We start from the raw sequence: 25,930 nt of genomic DNA on the forward strand, positions 1-25,930 counted from the left end.
TGCACACAACCGTGCCGTTTTTTCCGGTCCTCAAACCGCGGATCCGCAAAAAACGGAAGCCGCCCGTGTGCCTTCCGCAATTTGCGGAACGAAACTGGCGGCCCATTGTAGACATGCCTATTCTTGTCCGCAAAACGGACAAGAATAGGACATGGTTGGTTTTTTTGCTGGGCCTCGGAACGGAGCAACGGATGCAGACAGCACACGGAGTGCTGTCTGCATCTTTTGCGGCCTCTTTGAAGTGAATGGGTCCGCACCCGAGCCGCAAAAACTGCGACTCGGATGCGGACCCGAAAAAACGGTCGTGTGCATGAGGTCTTATGCTGAGGGATCAAAAACCAGTTTTTATGCAAATTGCACACCATCTGACCTAAACCACAGGTCTGGCCATAATGACTTGTCCCTATTGTCCATGTTAATAATTATTACAGTATATCTGGATGATGATTTTTTTCCAGCAAATGGGGTTTAATAAACTTCTTACAAGATGACAGTACTGTAATGACAATTATTAATTGCATGTGTAATAGGAAGACTGATCACCACTTTCATCTGCACAAAAGCATGATGATGATGGACTGTTAGAAATGTAGATAATATCTGGTTTGGACTTCAACAACTTTTATACACCACCGTGCTTTCAAAACGTGGAGCAAGGCTTCTCCAGTGATCCTATTAATTTGGCATTTGGTCCCAAATCTATGTGTACAATCAGTGGTTAGTTTCTGTGCAGTTATTCAGATTGCTGTTTTCGTGAGTGACAAAGGGCAACTCTCTGGGTTTTGGACAGAAAGGAACATATCGGAGCCAAGAATAAGTGCAGAATTTTGTCCCAATGCCAAATGGAAGATCATAGACTTCTCCAACATCAGAGCAGTTCTCCTCATTCGCTTCATTGACTTCATTCCATGCGGCTATTCCCCTTTCTTCTTTTGTACCTATCAAGAAACAGAAGGAAAGGATGATGTTTGAATCAATTCATCTTAAAAGAGGTTTTGAAGTAAAAAACAAAATTATTGCTTACAGAGTATAGAAAAATATTCGCAATAGGGGAAAAATCAAAATTATATCACAGAAAAAAGTACCCCTAAAATTTAACTTTTACTAAATATGTTTAAGAATAGAACAAAAACCCAAAATCAATTGTACATAGATAATATAAAATCATTTACTCGTGCCCGCACTGAGATATATATTCATATGGTGCACGTGTATAACCACAAATCAGCAGGACAATAAAGCGACGACACCAGCATATAAGATACTGGTAACAATGCAGAGCAACACCGTTAGTTGTGAATGTGATCCATAACTCATGGTTACTTGATACCATTCGCTTAAGCCTAGCCGGTCTTTAGGGGTAACAGCCAATAAGAGGGGGTGGGGAAGATCTTCTTTCCCTAGGGTGACCCTACTGCTCTCCCTGCCTAAAAGCAGAGCACCCGCCCTGAAAGGGGTGACCCACTTATCGGTGGCTAAACCCTGAAGCACCCTGGTTGTCCCTGCTGAAATCCTCACTTCCCGGCGCTCTTTATCTAGGTGCCCACATGTATAATGTGCTTTTTTCATCAGACCATCATCAATATGTTTGAGTAGTTTAGGTTCATCTTCCTTTGCTGCTTTCTTATTCCATTGATGAACCACGCGGGGAAACGCGTCGGGAGGTGAAGATTTCAGCAGGGACAACCAGGGTGCTTCAGGGTTTAGCCACCGATAAGTGGGTCACCCCTTTCGGGGCGGGTGCTCCGCTTTTAGGCAGAGAGAGCAGTAGGGTCACCCTAGGGATAGAATATCTTCCCCACCCCCTCTTATTGGCTGTTACCCCCGAAGACCGGCGGGGCTTAAGTGAATAGTAACAAGTAACCATGAGTTATGGATCACAACTAACGGTGTTGCTCTGCATTGTTACCAGTATCTTATATGCTGGTGTTGTCGCTTTATTGTCCTGCTGATCTGTGGTTATACACGTGCACCATATGAATATATATCTCAGTGCGGGCACGAGTAAATGATTTTATATTATCTATGTACAATTGATTTGGGGGTTCTATTCTAAAATGTATTTAGTAAAAGTTAAATTTTAGGGTACTTTTTTCTGTGATATACATTTTTGTATGTAAGAAAAATCTGATTGATAATGCAGTTCAGGAGCTGCTAACATCAGGAGTTGTGCAAGGGGAGAAGCAGGTGGATTATTTGAGTCTCACTTCTAGATGATAGTTGGCAGGCACAAAAACACGACTGGAGAAATGATGGACTGTATACTTTTTATTAATTGGTCCTTAGATGACGCACGTGTTCTGTGCCAATTCTGTTCAGCCTCGTTCTCAAGCAGCGTTAGTTCAGGAGACACACCACTTTAACTTCATAAAGGGGTCCTGGGTACCCCGAAACGTATTGTCTATTTGAAAAACAATAAAAGGTATACAGTCCGTCATCTTTCCATTCATGTTTTTGCGCCTGCCAACTATCGTCTACAAGCGGGACTCAAATAGTCCACCCGCTTCTCCCCTTGCATTTCGTCCATTCTAATAGCTAACCGGCTCCTACCTTTGCTGTTCACCCCTTATACATAGCTACAAACTGTAATATACGGTTGCAATACGTCACATCTATAGTATGTAGGTCAGGTCTACAGTTCATATGAATTAGGGTCCATTCACATGTCCGTTGTTTCTTTCCTGATCTGTTCCGTTTTTTGCGGAACAGATCTGGACCAGTTCTGTACCCATTCATTTTCAGTGGGTCCTGAAAAAAAAATCGGACAGCTCAATGTCTGATTTTTTTTCTGTACCCATTGAAAATGAATGGGTACAGAACTGGTCCAGATCTGTTCCGCAAAAAACGGAACAGATCAGGAAAGAAACAACGGACGTGTGAATGGACCTTAAAGTGAATTAAAAAGGAGAGAAATATTGACAGGACCTTAAACCATCTTACTACCTTGTTTATCAGATTTTTGTTAAATGGTGGTTCATATGATCAGAAATAAAGGTGAAGGCTTAAAGGGAACCTATCACCGGGATCTTTTGTATAGAGTGGAGGACATGAGTTGCTAGATGGCCGCTAGCACATCCGCAATACCCAGTCCCCATAGCTCTGTGTGCTTTTATTGTGTAAAAAAAAACCGATTTGATGCATATGCAAATTAACCTGAGATGAGTCCTGTCCCTGACTCATCTCACGTACAGGACTCATCTTAGGGTAATTTGCATATGTATCAAATCGGTTTTTTTACACAATAAAAGCACACAGAGCTATGGGGGCTGGATATTGCGGATGTGCTAGCGGCCATCTAGCAGCCCATGTCCTCAGATCTATACACAAAATCCCGGTGACAGGTTCCCTTAAAAGTCTAAATGTTATAGGATCCAGCATAAAGAATAAAAGAAAAAGAATAGCGGAATTGCCCATGAGTAGATATATATAGGTCTGTGGTCTAGAATGATCCCCAGACAATTACCTGGTATAGTGTTATCCAAGAAGAATCCTAGGAACCCACCTACGAACATTCCTGTGGTCAGCAGCACCAGGATGACTTGGTCTAGTTGAATAATACCTGTACAGAAATGGAAAACCAAATAAAAGTCTCAGAATTTGCTTGTTGTAATCGCTCTTCAGGTTCTAGAAATTGACACAACTAAAACAACACTATTGTTTCTTAATAGAGAAACTAAGAACTCCATTCTGGATTCATTGAAGTGTAAGGAAAGTTAGCAATTTTAGAAAACCACAGAACTCGATTGCCAGTTTGGATCTTCACCTGTCTGTAGCAGTGTTGGATTCTTGTTCACCCAATTTGGAACAGTAAGACCAGAAAATATGGAGAATCCAACAATGAATAGGTTCCTTGACGAATTCATGTCGGCGTACTGTAAGAGTAAAACACAAAAGCTGTTTATTATGTTGTAAAAATTAAGGAAAAATGTAAATGTAGTACCGTGACCGGCATGGTCTACCAGACAACTCTTGGACTATTTCCTGTAGATGGAAGAAACGGATATAGTCCTGCACCAGACAAAGGTCTTACTAAAACATGCTCCAATTTACTAATGTCCATTTAAAATCCAGCAGTACACCACCAGATTCCTACAATAGAGCAGGCTGGTCTACGCATTTTGAGCTGTTAACCCCTTAGTGACCACACACATTTTTTTAAAATCACATCCCATGAGCTATAACTTTTTTGTTTTTTCATCAATGTACTTGTATGAGGTCTTATTTTTTGCTGCATAAGTTATAGTTTTTAATGCACCATTTTGGGAACATGTATTGACTGATTAAAGCCAGCCGTTTAGCTAAAACCCCCGTTGTTTACATCAGTAAAAAAGGCTTACTAGTGGTCACTAAGGGCTTTTAATAGTCCTTATTCATGACCCTTCTGGGTCATCTATTGGGGAATCCTGTTGTCCTGCTTGATTTCAAACGGACATAGAGGATGTTGTATTAAGACATTTGTCTGGTGCAGGACTATACCCTTTTCTTCTGTCCAAGTAGGTTGTCACAGTTACAGGTTGACAGACAGCTGGAGTAGATCGAGTTGATCAGGTGATTTTTATTTCCTGTAGCGGAGGCCGCATTTGGGTTATCATGGTCAGGTAAAAAAATGGTTATTGAGAGGCGCCATTTCCAAAATGTATTGAAGGACTAAGTTTAAAAACTGAACACGAGGAAACCGACGGTACGACGACGAAACGGGTTGCACGAATCCTCCATTATAGTTTTTAAGTTCAGTTTTTAAATTTATGGGGTATTTATCAAACTGGTGTAAAGTAGAACTGACTTAGTTGCCCATAGCAACCAGATTCCTCCTTTCATTTTTTCAGATTGGTTGCTATGGGCAACTAAGCCACTTCTACTTTATACCAGTTTGATAAATGACTCCAACAGTCCTTCAATAAATTTTGGAAATGGCGTCCTCAGATCTACATTTTTTATCTGGCCTTATCCGTTGTCTGTGCAGGATCCGATTGGGACTCCTGATGCAGGAGGGAGCTGCTGTAATTTTCTCTGGCCCTTTCCTCCTATATACTTACAACAGCGTGGTGCCTGTACAGCACAACCATCTCTGGTAAGAGGCTCTTGGCTTGGGATCACCCCTTTACTGTTCATGACTGAGATGGGAATAAATCGCTGGCCGGGGGAGGTCAGAGTTAGGCTACTGTCACATCTTCATTTTTGCTGGATCCAGCAGGGATCAGCATAAACACTTCCATTCAATAATACAATCGTCTGCATCTGTTAAGAATGGATCCGGTTGTATTATCTCGAAAAAAGTAACAAGACCATAAAAAAGGGATCCGACACCATTGACTTACATTGTGTTTCACGTCAGATCAGTCTTGCTCAGTATCCCATGCCGTACACAAAAACGTTGCTTGCAGTGTTTTTGTGTGCGGCATGGTAACGCAACAAAACTGAACGGGGTGCAATCTGATGCACTCCATTCAAGTTCATTCAGTTTTGTCCCCATTGAAAATGAATAGTGAGAAAACAAGCGTTTTAGTGCAAAACACCGATGTGAAAGTAGCCTTAAAGAAACATGCGTGCCGGCTGTGCTGTGCTGTTTCCAGAATGCCCATAGCAGTGAATGGTAGCACAGCAAGCCACACTTCTAGTGGAAACATTGTAGTTTGCTGTGCTAAGCCGTTTGCATAGCCCTCTTTCATTGCTTTAGGAGTTATGGAAACAGCGGCGCTCCACCCACTCTGCCATTTCAGTAACTGCCTACCCCGGGCCACCGTTTCCTCAGGTTTTCCTACCTCAGCCATGAAAGGCGGAGATGGGAATATCCTTTAGGATATATGACTGAGTGCTTTTAATAAAAGTATTCTATGCCAAGGGAACAACCCAATTGAGTGGAAAGGATGTTTGGTCATTCATCTTCCATTTACCTGCAAATTGGACATTCCGACAGCAGATATTACTCCAAACATTACCAGAAACATTCCACCGATCACCGGAGCGGGGATAGTGGCAAAAACAGCACCAATTTTACCAAAAATTCCCAACAGGAGCATCAGTGCCCCACCAGCAATGATCACCATCCGACTCCCAACCTAGAAAACAACAAGTATCAGACCTATTTCTTGTATACCTGCACAAGGCCACATTCTCACCTTGATAGTGTAATTCAATGTGTCTATCAATGAGGATCAGACTTCCCCTAAGAATGAAGGGGAACAGCCCTTTCTGCTTTTATGGGACATGGTGTCACTTCTGACCAATCACAAGACCAGACTCAGCAATACTGTCCTATTCAGGTGAATGGTGCTGTAAAAGATTTTTTATATAATTTTTTTTTTTACACATCACTGGTTCAGAAAAGGAGCCCTTTGCAAAAAAAATCTATATTAGGCGTATTTCAGGCGCAGATTGGGGCGCAAAAGTCTTGTCGGTCAAGTAGGCGGGGAAGGGAACGGGCCAGCAGACCAGTTTCATTCATCATTTTCTAGGCCTGGTTTAGGTGTACAAAATGGTCTAAGTGGCTTACATTTAGACTGGCGCTGGATGCGCCGAAGTTATGTAGAAGCTGGCGCCTCTACATAACTTCAGCGATCCACCGCCAGCGCAGGGGCTTTATTAGTCAGATTGTAGCAACTTTCTGGAAAATTTGGCACAGTAAATAGATATGAATTCTTTGGTTAATTGTAGTTGAATTTGACAGATTGTGACATTCTTCTACATTACATAGTACTAGATTGCAGGCAGATTTCTTCTACATCAGGACATTGGCCTCACATAACATAATTGCTTTAGGAGTGGTCAACTCAGAAGCCTTAGGGAATGTGTCATTAGAAAATGACCTGCTGTTTAAATTATTTTTCCTAATATTTGGTGTCATTTCTTGGTCTGTACAGATCTGCAGTTAATTGCCATTCTAATCCTGCCTGTAATGATATCACCTCTGTGTATAGATAAGGGTACTTTCACACTTGCGGCAGAGTGATCCGGCAATCTGCATGCAAACGGACAGCATTTGTAGACGAATCCGGATGCGGAACTGTCTCACAAATGCATTGCAAAACCAGATCCATCTGTCTGTTTGTCATACGGACAAACGGATCCGTTTCTATTTTTTTCACATGTTTAAAGGTCTGCGCATGCGCAGATCGGAAAGTACGGATCCGGCATTGCGGTATTTTTAATGCCGGATCCAGCACTAATACATTTCAATGTAAATTATGTAAATTAGTTAATGTAAATTAATGCCGGATCCGGCATTCAGGCAATTCAGGAATTTTGGATACCGGATCAGTCAATGCGGCAATTTGAATGCTGCATCCGGCACCTTCATGCTGCAGTATTATCTACGGCCTGAAAAGGCAAAAAGACTGAACTGAAGACATCCTGATGCATCCTGAACGGATTTCTCTCTATTCAGAATGCATGGGATATACCTGATCAGTTCTTTTCAGGTATTGAGCCCCTAGTGACGGAACTCAGTGCTGGAAAAGAAAAACACTAGTGTGAAAGTACCCTAAGACAGGTGATTGTGAGAGCTTATCTATTCTTTCCTTGTACAATGACCTCTGCACAGTGCACAGAGCATGCCTAGAAAACTTTCCAATGTAAGTTAATAGGGTCCCCTCCTGTCCATTGTGTCTATGGACCATGGGGCTGCCTTGAAGCAATTTTCTTAATGCATTCTAAATGTGGCTAAGAACAGCTCAGGCAAGATGGCCTGCCCCAATAATCATGTTCAGGAAATAGAATAAAAAAATCTGCAATCAGAAAAACATTAGAAAAAAAGGATGTATCCCCTACTAAATGATTTCAACTGACAGATAACATTTTTGGTGACATTTCCTTTAAGAGTATTTTTCCATTTTTATTTGGATAGCATTGGTGAACATGAACACTTACCCTTGTGATTCCCAGGGCGCCGACATTCTCACTGTAAGATGTAGTCCCATTTCCGGTGCCCCAGGCTCCGGCTAATAGGCAACCGATCCCTTCTATTCCAATTCCTCTGTTTATGGCATGCTTTGGTGGGGGTGGTGCTCCAGAAAGACGTGCGCATGCATGGTAATCACCCACCGACTCAACCATGGATGAAATGACTCCAGCTAAAATTCCAAACACACCCTCCAGACTAACGGTAGGCACACCCCATTGGCCTAAAAGACAGTATGTCAGTAAAATAAATCATAAACACAGAAGACTTGAATTGCTTGTTGACTTATAGTGAGGACTGGAGTCATATTTTCTTGAAGAATTGCTTTCAGCCATGGTGCTGCTCCTTAGCTGGGAGTGGAGTAGCTCCTTCGGCTACATTAGTGATAAGGAACAGTGTTCATGGCAATAACACCTCTCACCCATCCCTTGAGGCAGCCATAGTTGTGGCTGGCATTGTGATATGCACCTTAGCTGCTGGATTTATTATTTTGACATCCACTCATTGAAAAAAAAATAATAAAAATTCACATTGCTGCAAAACTCTGTATGCAGTTATATCTTAGGCCTCATGCACACGACCGTAGTTCGGGTCCGCATCCGAGCCGCAGGTTTTGTGGCTCAGGTGAGGACCCATTCACTTCAATAGGGCCGCAAGAGATGCGGACAGCACTCAGTGTGCTGTCCACATCCGTTGCTCCGTTCCGTGTCTCCGCAAAAAAAAAAATATAACATGTCCTATTCTTGTCCGTTTTGTGGACAAGAATAGGCATGTCTACAATGGGCCGCCCGTTCCATTGCAAATTGCGAGAGTCACACGGGCGGCTTCCGTTTTTTACGGATCCACGGTTTGCGGACCACAAAAAAACGGAACGGTCATGTGCATGAGGCCTTAATCAGATATGTGTAGATACTGGGTGTTGCCACAAGACAGCATAAAAATGCTCTCCCTTCTTCCCTATAAAAAGCTCTCAGAGACTACTTTTGGGTAGTGTACATCTTGGTGGGAGATCGTTGACTGGTAGACTTGCCGCTATGAAGAACTCAAAGACATTTTGTCTAGTTTACAGACAGAGGGGACGCATCATTGGACTGAGAGAAGCAGGATGTTTGTTTCAATGAATTGCCTGCTATCTACAGGGCCGGCGCTACTATAAGGCAGACCAAGCAGCTGACTGGCGAGTGGCGCAGCGGCGGCGGGCGGCAGCAGAGACTGGAGCTGACTGTGTCTGAGTCTGACTCGCACAGTCAGATTGCCTGTAGCAGCAGGACAGGTGAGTAGGTGATCACTGATGAGCGCACTAGCACCAGAGTGCACGGCATAAATGGGTTTTAAAAAAATTATTACACAAACAACAATCATAAATGGAGGGGGGGGGGGGGGGGATGGTGACCGTGACATGATGGGAGGGGGGACAATGTCTGTAGTCTGTGACATTGGGATGGGGCCAGGGCCCGGGAGGGGGATGATGTGCCATGAAGGGGGGGGGGGGGACTGAAATGTGACACAAAAGGGGGTATGATGTGACATGAAGGGGGTGATGTGACATGGTTTGGAGGGGGAGAAATCTGACATAGGTGATTTGACATGAAGGGGGAGAAATCTGACATGGGGAGAAATCTGACATGGGGGTGATGTGACAGAGAGGATTATGTAAAAAGGAGGGGGGAAAAAATGGGACATGGAGGGTTGATGTGACATAGGGGGGTGATTTGACATGGAGGGGGAGAAATGTGACATGGGGGGCTGATGGCTGACATGGGGGCATGATGTCTGACATGGGGGCATGATGGGTGACATGGGGGGCTAATGGCTGACATGGGGGCATGATTGCTGACATGGGGGCATGATTGCTGACATGGGGGCATGGTCTGAGGCATTGGGGGTCTGATCTGAGGTCTGATTAACATTGGGGGTCCGATTGCTGGTCTGACCTGAGGTGTAATGGAAAATATTTTTTTCTTATTATCCTCCTCTAAAACCCAGGTGCGTCTTATGGGCCGGTGCGTCTTATAGGGCGAAAAATACGGTCCTCAAACCAGCGATTGTCTGAAGCAGAGAGAAGATACCAGGACCACACAGAGGAGAAGCCAGCTGCTGCAGACGGGACCAGGGCCAGGTGAGCTGCGAGGGGGAGGGGGGGCGCAAAATGTAGCTTCGCTTGTGTTGGCAAAACTCCTTGCACCGGCCCTGGCTATCTAGACTGTTCTGAGCTAGCTGTTAGGAGGGAGCAGTAGTAACATGAGGGCGTGCACACGGCGAACAGGCTCCAGACAGAGCACCAGTAGAGAGAATTGTTTTACCTGCTAACAAACACGATCAGCTCCCACAGTTTCCTTACTCACCATCCAGACACAGGTGGCACCTTCATTACACATCCCTGTCTCTGCCTGGTCCATTTACAGACGCTTAGCAGAAGGAAATTTGGTGTCACAGCGCCCATTGCATTTCCTGCCATTGATAGCCACTGTTGCCTTCATTTGCAGTGGCAGGGGTATAGCTATAGGGGGTGCAGAGGTAGCAGTCACTACCGGACCCAGGAGCCTGAGGGGCCCCAAAGACACTTGTGCCACATAAGAAGACACTGGTATTATAGAAAGTGTATGCAAGTTACACCTCTGGCTGGACAGAAGGGGTTAGGTTAAGAATTTGGTATGGAGGAGGGGGGGTGCAGTTTCAATTTTTGCCTCATGCAGCACGAAGGTTTGAGGGAAGGGGGGCCCCCAAGCTGAACTCTTGCACCAGGGCCCATGAACCTTTAGCTACGCCCCTGTGCAGTGGTGTCATGAATGAGAAACCTGGGCTGCTACAGGCAGGAACCATATTGTATTTAGTGACTAATCCTGTTCTGTTTGGGATCGGATCACAGTTGAGTTGGAATATGGAAGCCTGGTGGTGAGCACTTCAATCCTGCCTTTGCTGTGAAGCAAAACACTGCCCCAACTGAAGCTGTGGTCTGTGGAGCCATCACATACAACAGCCTATCACCCCTAGCAATGATACAAGGGACAGCCCAGCGATATGTGTAGGACATGTGTTGCCTCTCGTAGCAGGGCTTTTTTTTCAGCAGCATAATGCTTGCCCACACACAGCAAGGGTTTCCCAGGCATGTCTTTGCCAGATTGCTTAGCCAACTACTGACCCAGTGCACTTGGCAAGGCACCTATTAAACTTAGTTTATTTTCAAATGGTCCATGAGACCAATAAAGCCTTTTTTATACCATGTGCTATTATTATATCTTAAAACATAACTTTTATTTGCTCCATGTTATCTACTGACTAATTAAACTGTTTAAAATAATCAGCTGTGTTTTTTCTGTGGATACTTTGTTATTGTCTATATTGTAACCCTGTTTCACTTCACAGTGTACTATGCCAAACATAGGGATACAGCGAGTCATCATCAGCTCAGCTGTGAAACGGTATAAATATACTGGCTACTATTGGAAATGGATTCATGATTAGTGCAGCATTTCATCAAGATGCACCATAAGGCCTCTTTTTCACACGACCGTATGGCTTTTTCAGTGTTTTGCGGTCGGTTTTTCACTGATCCGTTGTTCCGTTTTTGTTTCCATTGTGTTTCCGTTTCTGTTCGGTTTTTCCGTTCAGTTTTTTCCGTATGCCATATACAGTATACAGTAATTACATAGAAAAATTTGTCTGGGCAGAACATTTTCAATAGATGGTTCTGCAAAAACAGATATGGAAGACATACGGATGCATTTCCGTATGTGTTCCATTTTTTTTTGCGGCCCCATTGACTTGAATGGAGCCAAGGAATTTAAGTTGCGGGCAATAATAGGACATGTTCTATCTTTTAACGGAACGGAAAAAAAGAAATACGGAAATGGAATGCATACGGAGTACATTCTTTTTTTTTTTTTTTTTTCGGAACCATTAAAATGAACAGTACCGTATACGGAAAGCAAAAAACTGCCCGTAAACGGAAAAAAGAAAAACGGTCGTGTGAAAGAGGCCTAAGGGTACTTTCACTTTTTTTTTTTCCGGCATATAGTTCCATCCTATGGGCTCTATACCGGAAAAGAACTGATCAGTTTTATCCTAATGCATTCTGAATGGAGAGCAATCCGTTCAGGATGCATCAGGATATCTTCAGTTCAGTCTTTTTTCCTTTTCAGGACGGAGATAAGGGTACTTTCACACTTGCGTTTTTCTTTTCCGGCATAGAGTTCCGTCACAGGGGCTCTATACCGGAAAAGAACTGATCAGGCACATCCCCATGCATTCTGAATGGAGAGTTAGGCCTCTTTCACACTTGCGTTGTCCGGATCCGGCGTGTACTCCACTTGCCGGAATTACACGCCGGATCCGGAAAAACGCAAGTGTACTGAAAGCATTTGAAGACGGATTCCGTCTTCAAAATGCTTTCAGTGTTACTATGGCACCCAGGACGCTATTAAAGTCCTGGTTGCCATAGTAGGAGCGGGGGAGCGGTATACTTACAGTCCGCGCGGCTCCCGGGGTGCTCCAGAGTGATGTCAGAGCGCCCCATGCGCATGGATGACGTGCCATGCGATCACGTGATCCATGCGCTTGGGGCGCCCTGACGTCACTCTGGAGCGCCCCGGGAGCCGCACGGATGGTAAGTATACTGCTCCCCTGCTCCCCACTACACTTTACCATGGCTGCCAGGACTTTAGCGTCCCGGCAGCCATGGTAACCATTGAGAAAAAGCTAAACGTCGCATCCGGCAATGCGCCGAAACGACGTTTAGCTTAAGGCCGGATCCGGATCAATGCCTTTCAATAGGCATTCATTCCGGATCCAGCCTTGCGGCAAGTCTTCAGGATTTTTGGCCGGAGCAAAAAGCGCAGCATGCTGCGGTATTTTCTCCGGCCAAAAAAAGTTCCGTTCCGGAACTGAAGACATCCTGAACGGATTTCACTCCATGACAAGCGGAGAAACGGATCCGTCCTTGCAATGCATTTGTGAGACGGATCCGCATCCGGATCCGTCTCACAAATCTTTTCAGTCAGCGGCAGATCGGCGGATCCCGCCGGATCACACTGCCGCAAGTGTGAAAGTAGCCTAATACCGCAGCATGTATTAGTGCCGGATCCGGCATTTAAATTGCCTCATTGACGGATCCGGTATTCCGATCTGCGCATGCGCAGACCTTTAAAAATGTGAAAATAATAAATACCGGATCCGTTTTGCTGGATGACACCGGAAAAACGGATCCGGTATTGCAATGCATTTTTCTGACTGATTAGGATCCTGATAAGTCAGAAAAATGCCTGATCAGTCAGAAAAAAATGACATGCGTTTAGCGTACAGATTGCCTGAATCAGGCAGTCAGTTCAGGCAACGGAACTGCCTGCCGGAATCAAACAACGCAAGTGTGAAAGTACCCCCAATAACATCGTAGTATGTCTTATATATTTTATCATGATTAATAGTGATTTATTGCATTATTCTAGTGTCATATTATCATAATTTGAAGGTACCAAACTACTTCATATTACATCATTCTGATCATCTAATCTTCTGGAGAAATATATAAATAAATGGAGAACATCATTAAAACATATATATATTCAGTAGTTGATTTCTATCTATTACTCATTTAGACCATTATGGCTTTGAGATGGTTACAAAGTAATCAAAGAAAGGTAAACCCAGATCCACTTTGAGAAAAACACTAAGTGCAAAGACATGCGCAGGTAGGCAGGGCTGCTGATATGCGCAGCGAGAGGAACCTTAAAGAGGACCTTTCACCGATTATTACAATGTGAACTAAGTATACAGACATGTAGAGCGGCGCCCGGGGACCTCACTGCACTTACTATTATCCCCGGGCGCCGCACCGTTCTCCTGCTATGCCCTCTGGTATCTCCGCTCACTAAGTTATAGTAGGCGGAGATTTCAGTCACTAAGTTATGGTAGGCGGAGTTTGCCCTTGTTCTGCTCTAGCGCTGGCCAATCGCAGCGCAGAGCTCACAGCCTGGGAGGTGATTTTCTCCCAGGCTGTGAGCTCTGCAATGCGATTGGCCAGCGCTACAGAAGAACAAGGGCAGACTTCGCCTACTATAACTTAGTGAACGGAGATACCGGAGGGCATAGCAGGAGAACGGAGCGGCGCCCAGGGATAATAGTAAGTGCAGTGAGATCCCCGGGCGCCGCTCTACATGTCTGTATACTTAGTTCACAGTGTATAATAATAATAATAATCGGTGAAAGGTCCTCTTTAAGTGGAGGAAAACAAAGTCTAAAGACATGCGCAGTTACAAACAAGAGCATCGGTGGCATATAAGTCTGAGATCATACGCGCGATCCTAGGGAGATGAGAAGGTGCGCATCAGGTAGTACGTCAGGAATTGGGAGGGGAAGAAATCACAGGACTGGTACATTCACCGTCTCCAGTGACTAACCTCAATCTAACAGATCACAACATTGCCGGTGGTGATTTTCTGGCAATGCAAGTGAAGTCATAATCGGAAGGATTAAATGACCGTCCCCACCCCTAACAAACATACTCTGCCCTAAACCCCTGAGGACGCCAGGTTAGCTGGCGAAACATGTCAGGGGGCAGTGTTTGAGGATTTTAGACATCCAGTGTCCACAGATACAAGAAACTAATGTGTACAAGCAGTAGTATTTAGCGCAGGGACAAAGTTCAGTGAGCTTGCAGCTGATCTGTCATGACTCGCTGTATCCCTATGTTTGGCATAGTACACTGTGAAGTGAAACAGGGTTACAATATAGACAATAACAAAGTTTCCACAGAACAAAAAACACAGTAGATGAATAACATGGAGCAAGTAAAAGTTATGTTTTAAGATATAATAATAGCACATGGTATAAAAAAGGCTTTGTTGATCTTACGGACCATTTGAAAATAAACTATGTTTGCCAGATTGCAACACTTTCTTGGGCTGCCCGGTCCCCACATTTATCGCCACTCAAGCATTGATGGGACCAGTTGGGACGCTAACTTCAGCAACCTACAAGCATGCGGGACCTACAGGCCTAGCTGCAACATCTGTGGGCAGGATACGAAAGGGAGCCTGGATGTCTTCATGCCCAAATGTAACTCATTTTGCATCTAGGCAAGAGATGGCCCAACAGGGTTCCTTGAGCCTCCTTTCAGTTGTACAGTTTTCCCCAATAAACTTATCATTTCGCTGTAATATTGTAATGACTTACATATATTATATATCATTATTACATTCAAACATAGAAAGTTTCATTCTATTCCAACAACTTCTTCTTGGTGCATTATTTTCTTTTGTCATTGAGTGTGTATATGCCGCAGGGAAATTATGAAAATGGAGATTTGATCAAATCCCTAAGGGAGATGATCAATTCACGGAATATGTTTAAAATAACATTTCTGTGGGATGATTTCCCTAAAGAAAGTATGTGATTTGGTTCAAATCCCTTAACTGTTTTAGTGAAAAGATTAAACAAACAAGGAAGGAGTCCTGGAAACAAAAGAAAGCAGTCGAAGGACCTTTGATTACCTCATAGACACGTGACCAGTAATGTGACCAGTAATATTGCTATGAAACTTTAGTATTCCTAAAATATATCTGTATCCCACCCCTGAGTGATTTTTGCAGGGAGGTGCAGGGGGAGGGTTCCGGGCGGTGCAGGAGGCGGGAGGTGCGGCAGGCGGGATCGCGATCCCCCACCCGCCTCCCCTTGAATAATCGTTGGCGTCTAGTGGGTATACCAGGGTGCCAACACATTGCTAGCACCCTGGTATAAACGGCTGACATCTGTGCTGCGATGTCAGCCGTTTAACCCTTTCCATACCGCTGTCCATACGGACTGCTGTATGGAAAAGGTTAACAGTGCAGGGAGCTCCCTCCCTCTCCCATCTGGGGGCTGCTGTGCCTTTGCAGCCCCCCGAATGGAGAGGGAGAGAGCTCCCAGGCAGCCCCCCGAAGCCCCGTCCTTACCCCTCCCCGTCTGCGCAGTTCTGACCACTTCTGAGCAGACGGGGGAAGGTTCCCATGGCAACAGGACGCCTTCTCAGGCGTCCTGCTGTCCATGGTGCTGAACAGATCTGTGCTAAAAGGCATAGATCTGTTCAAAGTGTAAAATACAGTACAGTACAATATATATTGTTCTGTACTGTATTATACAGACATCAGACCCACTGGATCTTAAATAAAGTAAAAATCAAAAAACACATGTTTGGTATCGCCGCGTCCGTAACGACCTGATCTATAAAACGGTCATGTTACTTTACCCAAACGGTGAACGCCATAAAAATAAAAAATAAGACTTCCGGTTCCGGCGCCGCCATGTGAGGACGCAGTGCACGGAGCTCCTGCATACCGCCGAACACCGCATTCATTTTGCAGCGCAGGGAACTGATTTTCAGCCCTGAGAGACGTCCGACTGGCACCGCTTTCCTGTATCGAGGAGCTGATGGAAAGATATCTCCTCCGGAGCGGGCAGAAGGTTACAAGTGCGCAGCTAGCTGCCTCACAGAGCGCGGCAAAAATGGCGGACTCTCAGCCACTGATATTTCGGGAGGAGGGCTCTCAGAGTACTCAGGGTGAGGGGTCCCCCCTGGGTGGCTCGGTCCCATTGGACTATAAGCAGCTAGCCATTGAAGTGGCAATGCGGATAATGCCGGATATCCAGAAAACCCTGGAAACGACAATACTGGCCTCTTTTAACTCCCTGAGGGAAGAAGTCAATCAGACCAGCATGCAAGTGGGGGCCCTAGAGAAAGAGCTGCGTTCCTTGCAGCAGCAAGCAGGGGACACTGAATCTGTTTTAAAATCCCAACAGCAGTCCCTGGATTACCTGCGATTTAAAGTTGATGACCTTGAAAACAGGTCCCGCCGCAACAATCTGAGGTTGGTGGGTCTGCCTGAGTCCATAACACAACCGGACCTTTTGGATATATGTGAAAAGGACTTGCCGGAGGCCCTGGGCTTAAAATTTTCTGTCGGGTGGAGCGGGCCCACAGGATTGGCCCGGATAGGGGCGCTACTAAGCTCTCTAATACGGAATCTCCCCGTGGTGGGGATGGACAGCCTCGCCAAGTTATTTTTAAATTGCTGGACTTTAATGATAAGGTGGCTCTATTTCGCAGTTTTCGTAAGAGAAGGCACCAGATAACCATCAGAGGTCACAAAATCTTATTGTTTGAGGATTTCTCGGCTGAGGTGGCGAAAAAACGCAAGGCTTTCAGCCCAGTCTGCACTGCACTTTACCAAAGGGACATCAGGTTTCAACTTCTTTTCTCGGCGATTCTAAAGATTCACAGAGCACACGGCGGAACTATTACCTTTAGATCCCCTTCTGAGGCAGAGGAGGCCTTAGATGAGATTGTAAATTCAGAGCCGCTAGATGTTCCCTTATCCCCTCAGCGGCCCACTCTGAAGGACTCATTGGAACCAGCTGTTCGCCGAGGGAATGACCGTTCGCGCAATGGCCTAGATAGGCCCTCCAGAAGAGGACGTTGATACTCCTCAATTCAAATTATGATCGGGACTCATTCCTGAGGGGTAGTATCTGTTAGTGCTGCTCATTCTTTCCAATTCAGGGATATGTGTTTTTCTGCTCCATGCGCCATGTTAGGGCCTTCTATTGTTCAGTCGTACAGATTGCTATTGTTTAGGCTAGGTATGCAAGAGCTCTGCCATGGTGGAAAAAAGGAAAGTCTATAACTAGATTCAGTGACGACTGATACCATCTAGTCGTATCCTGCCTAGCAGGTTATTGCTGCCACACACCTAGGCAGTGTTATTTGGTTGTATTTATATTGGTTTTGTCTTTTGCTTTTTTGTTCTTTCTCCCTCCCTCCTCTTTCCTTCCCTCCTCCCTTCTCCCTTGGCTTTCTCTGTCCGGGGATCCATGCACACCAGAGCTGAAATGAAAATCATCTCCTGGAATGTCAAGGGTTTACGCTCCCCACAGAAGCGTTCCAAAATTTTGCGCCACCTGAAGTGTCTTCAGCCTGACGTGGTTCTCCTGCAAGAGACGCACTTGGAAGATAAAGATTTCTTTCGTCTGAAAAAATTCTGGGTAGGTTCTGTATACGGATGCTCGGCCAGAGAACGCAAAGCTGGAGTACTCACATTACTGCATAGAAATTTCTCAGGGAAAATGCCTATCAGAATCTCATGACAGTGAGGGCAGGTGGCACAGGCTTTTAGTAGAGATTGGAGGGATATCTTATAGTATCCATAATGTATATGCCCCAAATGACAATAACGCCCCCTTTTACACTCTTCTGGAGAACAGACTGCATATAGATGGAACTCACAATAGAATTGTGGGTGGTGATTTTAACTCAGTCGCATCTGTTTTGGAAGACCGGAAGAGGGATGAGGGGACGGGCAGAGCACAAAGGCTCTCTGATCAAGGTTATACCTCCCCTTCTAGCCTCTACAGGATTATATGATACCTGGCGCTCTCTACATCCTGATGACAGGGAATACACACATTTTTCACATGCACACAATGTATGGTCTCGTATTGACTACCTTTTCCTTCCCTTGCATATGTCATCTAGGGTGGTCTCCGCTGAAATTCATGACTTGCTTATCTCTGACCACTCACCTATCTCCATTTCCCTGCAGGATACTTACCCTAGAGGAACTGATTTTCTGTGGCGCTTTCCTTCTTTTCTGGCCAAAGATGACAACTTTAAAGATACACTACAAGGTTGGTGGTGGGAGTTTCAGGGTGACAATCCCCCGGGGTGCATCAGATGTTTCGAACCATTGGGAGACTGCTAAAGCGGTCCTGAGGGGTTGAATTCTCAGTTACGTCAGTAATTTGCGCAAGGTGGTTGCAAAGCAATATCAGGAGGCTAGCTAGGCCCTCAGGCAGGCATACACTCAATTCCTCAGGGTGGCTACCATTCAGCACAAGGAGGCTTGGATTGCAGCTAGGAACACCTTTGAAGTGTGGGTAGATAAAAGGGAGGAAATGTATAGGTCGGAATTCCAGACGGATCTGTTCAGATTTGGCAATAAGTCAGGCAAAATGTTGGCTAACCTAGCACGGGGTAGGAGAGCTCCTACAGTCATAACAGCTCTGAAAGGGGAGGGGGGAGTGGTCCAAACTAATCCTAAGTTGATAAATGATTTGCTGGGGAAATACTATGAGCGTCTCTACAGGGACACTCCAGAGGACCCTGAGAAGGGCGTGCGTTTTTTTATCTGGTGTCAAACTGCCTTCCCTGACTGAGGAACAACAGGGATCTTTAAATGCGGAAATAACTGCTGAGGAAGTACTCCATATAATACGCTCCTTGCATAATGGAAAGGCGCCAGGCCCTGATGGATTCTCAGGGGAATTTTATAAAGTGCTACAAGACAATCTTGCCCCCACGTTAACTGAATATTTCAATCACCTACTACACACAGGTAGCTTTCCTGCTCATGTGAATGTTGCCCACATTAAATTGATACTTAAACCTAATAAAGACCCACAAGATCCAGGCTCGTAGCGCCCGATCTCACTCATTAACCAGGATCTAAAGATCTTGACTAAAATTTTGGCCGACAGACTGAGCCTACTAATGCCCGCCCTGGTAGGTCCCTCCCAAGTTGGTTTCATTAAAGGGAGGTCGGGGGTGGCCAATATCAGGAAGGCCGCCCTCAGCCAGCCTCGACCCCTATTTTTCTGGCTTTGGATGCGGAAAAAGCTTTTGATTCATTGCGGTGGGACTGGCTGGGGGCTGTGCACGATAAATTCAGGATTTTTGGAGATATTCGTACTTTTCTGAAGGGTCTCTATTCCAGCCCAGCGGCGCGCATTCATACGGGTGGTTTCTTGTCTCAGGTCTTTCCTCTTCAGAGAGGAACTAGACAGGGTTGTCTGCTTTCCCCCCTCCTCTTTGACCTAGCTATCGAGCCTCTAGCTACATTTTTAGAGGACTCTGACTTATACTCAGGTATCACTATTGGTAAGAAAGAGGTCAAACTAGCCCTATATGCTGATGATCTTCTGATTTTCATGGAAACCCCTCAGCGACACTTAGGCCCCTTAATGGAGTTCCTGAGTTTTTTGGGGTCTTTCTCGGGTTATAAAATAAACTCGTCCAAAAGTGAGATTCTGGAGTTACATGCCACTAACCCACCGCAGTTTTGGTTGGACGTAGGTTTTTCTCTGTCTGTGGTTAAGAAATATGTCACTTACTTAGGGGTTAAAATAGGGAAGCTCCCGGGGTCACTGTACTTGCTAAATTACCCTCCTCTCATTGTGAAAATAATATCTGAACTACAGAAATGGCATTCCCTTCCCTTATCTCTATTAGGAAGGTGTCAGCTCATTAAAATGATGAGTTTTTCTAAGTTGCTCTACCCCCTCCAAACGCTTCCGATCCTACTGAAACATACTGATGTCACTGCCCTAAATAAAGCGTTTACCACGTTTCTGTGGTCGGGCAGGCGCCCTCGTATCTCTCTTTCGAAGCTTATGTTGTGGAAACCAGAAGGAGGGGTAAAATTCCCAAATGTACGGGGTTACAATTTAGCATGTCTTATGCGCCACATATCCGATTGGGTGCACAATACCAATCTTTTCTCTAATAGGGAATTAGAACAAAATCTGGTAGCTCCTTGGAACTTGGTATCGTGTCTTCACTCTAACCTGGCCGCGTTACCTGGGGATATTAAATCCTCGCTTTTATTGAGAGATACGATGGCAGCCTGGAAGGCGATTAGGAAGGCAATGAATTTGCCTCATGCAATCTCGAAATGGATGCCGCTATGGGGCCATCCGGAATCTCCGTCAGGAACTAGTTTGAGACCCCCGAAGCTGTGGGTATCTAGAGGCTTGACCAGGGCGGAGCATCTGATGCACCCGGGGGAAAAACGTTCTCTGTCCGGGGTTTCTGCTCATATAGACTGCGTGATCTGTCAAGGGAGGCGACCTCAAATTCCTTTGACGAGATCCTTAGTTTCTCCCCCCCAAACAGCTTCTCTCTAGGTTGTATAGGGCTTTTTCAGGCAATTTCACGAAAGCCAAAGTGTCCACACTTTTTAGGAAGTGGGAGCATATCACCTTGGATGATGAGATTGGGGTGAAGATCCTGGAAGGTTGGAGTAAGGTACGCCAGTGCGTGATAGGTGAGACTTGGCGTGAAACGTTTTTTAAAATTATGCATCGGGCAATCTATGGTTTAAACTTTCCAGTCTCGCCTCAGTTTCCGGACTGTATCACACATTGTCCAAATTGCAAATTGGCAGCTACGGATTTCTGGCATGGCATATGGACCTGTCCTGAGGTAGTAAAATTTTGGGCCGTTGTGATTGAGTATATCAAGACTACCTGGTTGGTGGAATTGCCTGCGGAATCCCAGACCCTGATTTTCCATTATATACGTCCGGAAAACCCGTCTCAGATATCGATCATATTACACTCTGTTTTATTGGTAGCCAAAAGAGTCTTACTCCAAAGATTGCTCACTGATGCCATGCCAGACATTCCAGCGGTGATCTCTGAATTGAAAATATAATATAAATATATATGAAGATATAAAAATATCACATGACCTAACCCCGCAGATGACCACCGTAAAAAAAAAAACTGTGTAAAAAAAGCATGTCATCTTACGTCACAAAAAGTGTAATAGCAAGCGATCAAAAAGTCATATGCACCCCAAAATAGTGCCAATAAAACCGTAATCTCATCCCGCAAAAAATGAGACCCTACTTAAGATAATCACCCAAAAACTGAAAAAACTATGGCTCTTAGACTATGGAGACACTAAAACTTTTTTTGTTTTAAAAATTAATTCATTGTGTAAAACTTACATAAATAAAAAAAATTGTATACATATTAGGTATCGCCGCGTCCGTGACAACCTGCTCTATAAAATTACCACATGATCTAACCTGTCAGATGAATGTTGTAAATAACAAAAAAAAAAAACGGTGCCAAAAAAGCTATTTCTTGTTACCTTACCGCACAAAAAGTGTAATATAGAGCAACCAAAAATCATATGTACCCTAAACTAGTACCAGCAAAACTGCCACCCTATCCCGTAGTTTCTAAAATGGGGTCACTTTTTGGGAGTTTCTACTCTAGGGGCACATCAGGGGAGCTTCAAATGGGACATGGTGTCAAAAAAACAGTCCAGCAAAACCTGCCTTTCAAAAACCATATGGCGCACCTTTCACTCTACGCCCCGCTGTGTGGCCGTACAGTAGTTTACGGCCACATATGGGGTGTTTCTGTAAACGGCAGAGTCAGGGCAATAAAGATACAGTCTTGTTTGGCTGTTAACCCTTGCTTTGTTAGCGGAAAAAATTGGTTAAAATGGAAAATTAGGCAAAAAAATGAAATTCTCAAATTTCATCCCCATTTGCCAATAACTCTTGTGCAACACCTAAAGGGTTAACAAAGTTTGTAAAATCAGTTTTGAATACCTTGAGGGGTGTAGTTTAAAGAATGGGGTCATTTTTGGGTGGTTTCTATTATGTAAGCCTCGCAAAGTGACTTCAGAGCTGTAGTGGTCCCTAAAAATTGGGTTTTTGTAAATTTCTGAAAAATTTCAAGATTTGCTTCTAAACTTCTAAGCCTTGTAACATCCCCAAAAAATAAAATATCATTCCCAAAATAATTCAAACATGAAGTAGACATATGGGGAATGTAAAGTCATCACAATTTTTAGGGGTATTACAGAAGTAGAGAAACTGAAACTTTGAAATTTGCAAATTTTTCCAAATTTTTGTTAAATTAGGTATTTTTTGGTGCAAAAAAAATTATGTTTTTGACTTCATTTTACCAGTGTCATGAAGTACAATATGTGACGAAAAAAAACTCTCTCAGAACGGCCTGGATAAGTCAAAGCGTTTTAAAGTTATCAGCACTTAAAGTGACACTGGTCAGATTTGCAAAAAATGGCCTGGTCCTAAGGTGTAAAAAGGCTGTGTCCTTAAGGGGTTAAAGGGCTTCTGTCACCCCACTAAACTGTTATTTTTTTTTGTGTACTTATAATCCCTATACTGCTATTTATCCATACATAATGTTATTAATCATTTTGGTTCAGTAGATTTTTCTAAAAACGTACTTTTATTATATGTAAATTACCTGTCTACCAACAAGTAGGGCGGCTACTTGCTGGTAGCAGCCACATCCTCCTATCATAATGACGCCCCCTCCGCATGTTGATTGACAGGGCCAGCGAACGGGATCGTTCTCTACTGGCCCTGTTTGCATTCAAAAACTTGCGCCTGCGCTGTACCTGTCTGCAATCGGCGCAGGCGCACCGAGAGGCGGACGCTCGCTCGGCCGCTCCATCCTCAATGCGCCGAGTGTAGATGTGATTTCATTGGTGCAGGCGCATTGAGGATGGAGCGGCCGAGCGAGCGTCCGCCTCTCAGTACGCCTGCGCCGATTGAAGACAGGTACGGCGCAGGCGCCAGATTTTGAATGCAAACAGGGCCAGCAGAGAACAATCCCGTTCCCTGGCCCTGTCAATCAACATGCGGAGGGGGTGTCATTATGATAGAAGGATGTGGCTGCTACCAGCAAGTAGCCGCCCTACTTGCTGGTAGACAGGTAATTTACATATTATAAAAGTACGTTTTTAGCTAAATCTACTGAACCAAAATGATTAATCACATTATGTATGGATAAATCGCAGTATAGGGATTATAAGTACACACACAAAAAAAAAAAAACTGTTTAGTGGGGTGACAGAATCCCTTTAAACTACAATGGACACATAAACAGTACTATTATGGAAAAAAATACAATGTTATGGAAGTAGGTACTAATAAATCTTTGATTTTGAAGAGAAAGTCTGACTCCGATCCAAATATCTAAACAATATTGATTTTGAAGAGAAAGTCTGACTCCGATCCAAATATCTAAACAATATTGTTTCATATTATAATTATGTTATCAAAAATATTAAACTTTTCACTAAAACAGTTTAGGGAACATCATCTTCCGTGAATTGATCATCTCCCTTAGGGATTTGATCAAATCTCCATTTTCATAATTTCCCTGCGACATATATAAATAATATACCTATATAACAATAGATAGATGACAAGGAGGCTTGTTTCAGACTTGTTAGACCTCATCAATGCAACCATGGTCCTGTAAAATAGGACCTGGCAAGGAGTCAGTCAGGTTATAATGTTAATGGGCACTGACTTCATATAGAACTTATAAGGAACCAAGACTCGTACATAAGTTGGAATACATGAGTATGATAGAAGTGTGTGTTAGTCACAGTCAGTGCAGGACTTACAAGAACAACAGTTCCTACAATTGTTTACACAAGAGAATATTCTGCCAACAAATTATTTTTAAGCCTTCCTAAAATTTGCAATAAATGACAAAAGGGCATTCACTTTTTTGCAGTCTGATCTCCTTGGCGCAATGATCCATTTGGTCGATCATATGTTTGGTCGATCATTGCCCCATGTAAATGGGCCCTTTCTGCTATAAGGTCTATTATTGTGCACTATAGTTCTGTAGGAAGTTGTTTATTGTTCAGTTTAAAGTCCTTCTTCAGGCTTATAAGGAAGGAAGATAAGAAAGATTCCACAATTACCAAGGGAAGAAAGTACATTTTTGAAACCTTATATTCTCAGACATGATACAGTGATGGGACAGAGAGCCTAACGCCTCCTTGTTTTCGGTTTGACTTAAAGGTCATGCACATGACCACTGTTTTTGTCAGCAACTGATTCACATTTTTTGCAGGACGGTTGCGGACCTATTCACTTTAATGGTGCTGTAAAAGATGCAGACAGCACACGGTGTTGTATGTCTATTCCGCGGCACCTGCAAAAAAAAATATAACTTCCTATTCTTGTCCATTTTACAGACAAGGATAGTACAGTTCTATAGAGGGCATGACGTTCCATTCCGCAAAATGCGGAAAGCAAATGGGCGGTATCCATGTTTTGTGGAGCTGCAATTTGCAGACAGCAAAAACAGCAACAGCCATGCGCATGAGCCCTTACAGAGATGTTGACTGCCATCTGACAGTTTTTTTTAACTTAAAGCATGGCTCCAGATACCTGGGACAACCTACCAGGACCTTATTGAGTCACTCCGAGCCCGTCTAGCTGCCTATCTTGCTGCACACCGTGGTTACACTGGATATCAGCTGGTGGTCGTAATAACGTCACTTTACTGTGTATAAAAGGCTTGTATTACTTATACCTGGATAAGGAAAACGGAACCACGGAGCTTGAGATAAGACATTCCCTTTGACATCAGTCCTAGCAAAATACCCATAATTCTCAGGCTTGGATGGGAAGACATTGGTGATCGTCAAAACATAGCAGATCAACCAAGAAATGGAGATACCAAGAAGCACCTGAGCAAGACAAGAAGAAATAAGGAATGTGGATTAGGAGAAATGCTTAGTAGAGATGTAATGGGACATCTAAAAAAAAAAAATCGCAGTTTTTAGAACATGGAAATAAATACACTTATAAAAACAAAACAAAAAAAAAAAACCTGCTAAGTTATCAGTGTCCCTCGTATTACTATTAGGGATGACTGCCTGTCATATAAAATGATTCCCCAGATCATCAGCCAACAGTTGGGGCAGTATTGAAGCGCTCACCACCAGGCCTCTATACTCTAAATGACAGTCATCGGATCCCAAACAGAACCTAGATTCGTCGCCAAAGACGATACGGGTCCAGTATGTAGCAGTCCAGGTTTCTTGTTCATGAAGCCACTGCAAACAAAGGCAGTGGTGGCTGGATGTCAGTGGCAAGACACGTAATGGGTGATGTCACACCAAATGTCCTTCCGCTAAGCACCTAGAAATGGTCTGGGCAGAGAGAGGGATGAGTGAATGTGCCACCTGTGTCTGGATGGTGGAGAATTAAACTGTGGATGCTGCCTGTGTTTGTCAGCGGATCAAATAATCCTCTCTACTGGTGGTCTGTCTGGGCCATCTGGAGCCTGTTTGTCTTGTGTGCACATCCTCACCATTACTCCCAACACCTAACAGGTCAGAATGGCCTAGATGGCAGCCAATTCAACACAACCATCTTGCTTCTTAGTCCAATGATGCCCCCCCCTCTCAAAGTATGTTAACTGGGCAAAGTG

The 25,930-nt window shown here is 44.2% G+C and overlaps 1 protein-coding gene across 5 annotated transcripts in view; it reads right to left on the minus strand.

The window, feature by feature from the left end:
- Nucleotides 1-441: 441 nt before the first annotated feature.
- LOC122926514 (solute carrier family 23 member 2-like) overlaps nt 442-25,930 on the minus strand; it is a 150,382-nt gene continuing 124,893 nt past the window's right edge. For all 5 annotated transcript variants that reach the window (XM_044277900.1, XM_044277901.1, XM_044277902.1 and 2 more), the window contains 6 exons: nt 25,028-25,184; nt 7,867-8,120; nt 5,895-6,059; nt 3,764-3,872; nt 3,464-3,559; nt 442-938 (listed from right to left, as the gene is read on the minus strand). In XM_044277900.1, coding sequence (XP_044133835.1) covers nt 712-938; nt 3,464-3,559; nt 3,764-3,872; nt 5,895-6,059; nt 7,867-8,120; nt 25,028-25,184 — 1,008 coding nt within the window. In that variant the 3' untranslated portion in view covers nt 442-711. The remainder of the gene's footprint in view (nt 939-3,463; nt 3,560-3,763; nt 3,873-5,894; nt 6,060-7,866; nt 8,121-25,027; nt 25,185-25,930) is intronic.

Source organism: Bufo gargarizans, chromosome 2 (genome assembly GCF_014858855.1).
Source record: "Bufo gargarizans isolate SCDJY-AF-19 chromosome 2, ASM1485885v1, whole genome shotgun sequence".
In the NCBI taxonomy this organism is placed as follows: domain Eukaryota; kingdom Metazoa; phylum Chordata; class Amphibia; order Anura; family Bufonidae; genus Bufo; species Bufo gargarizans.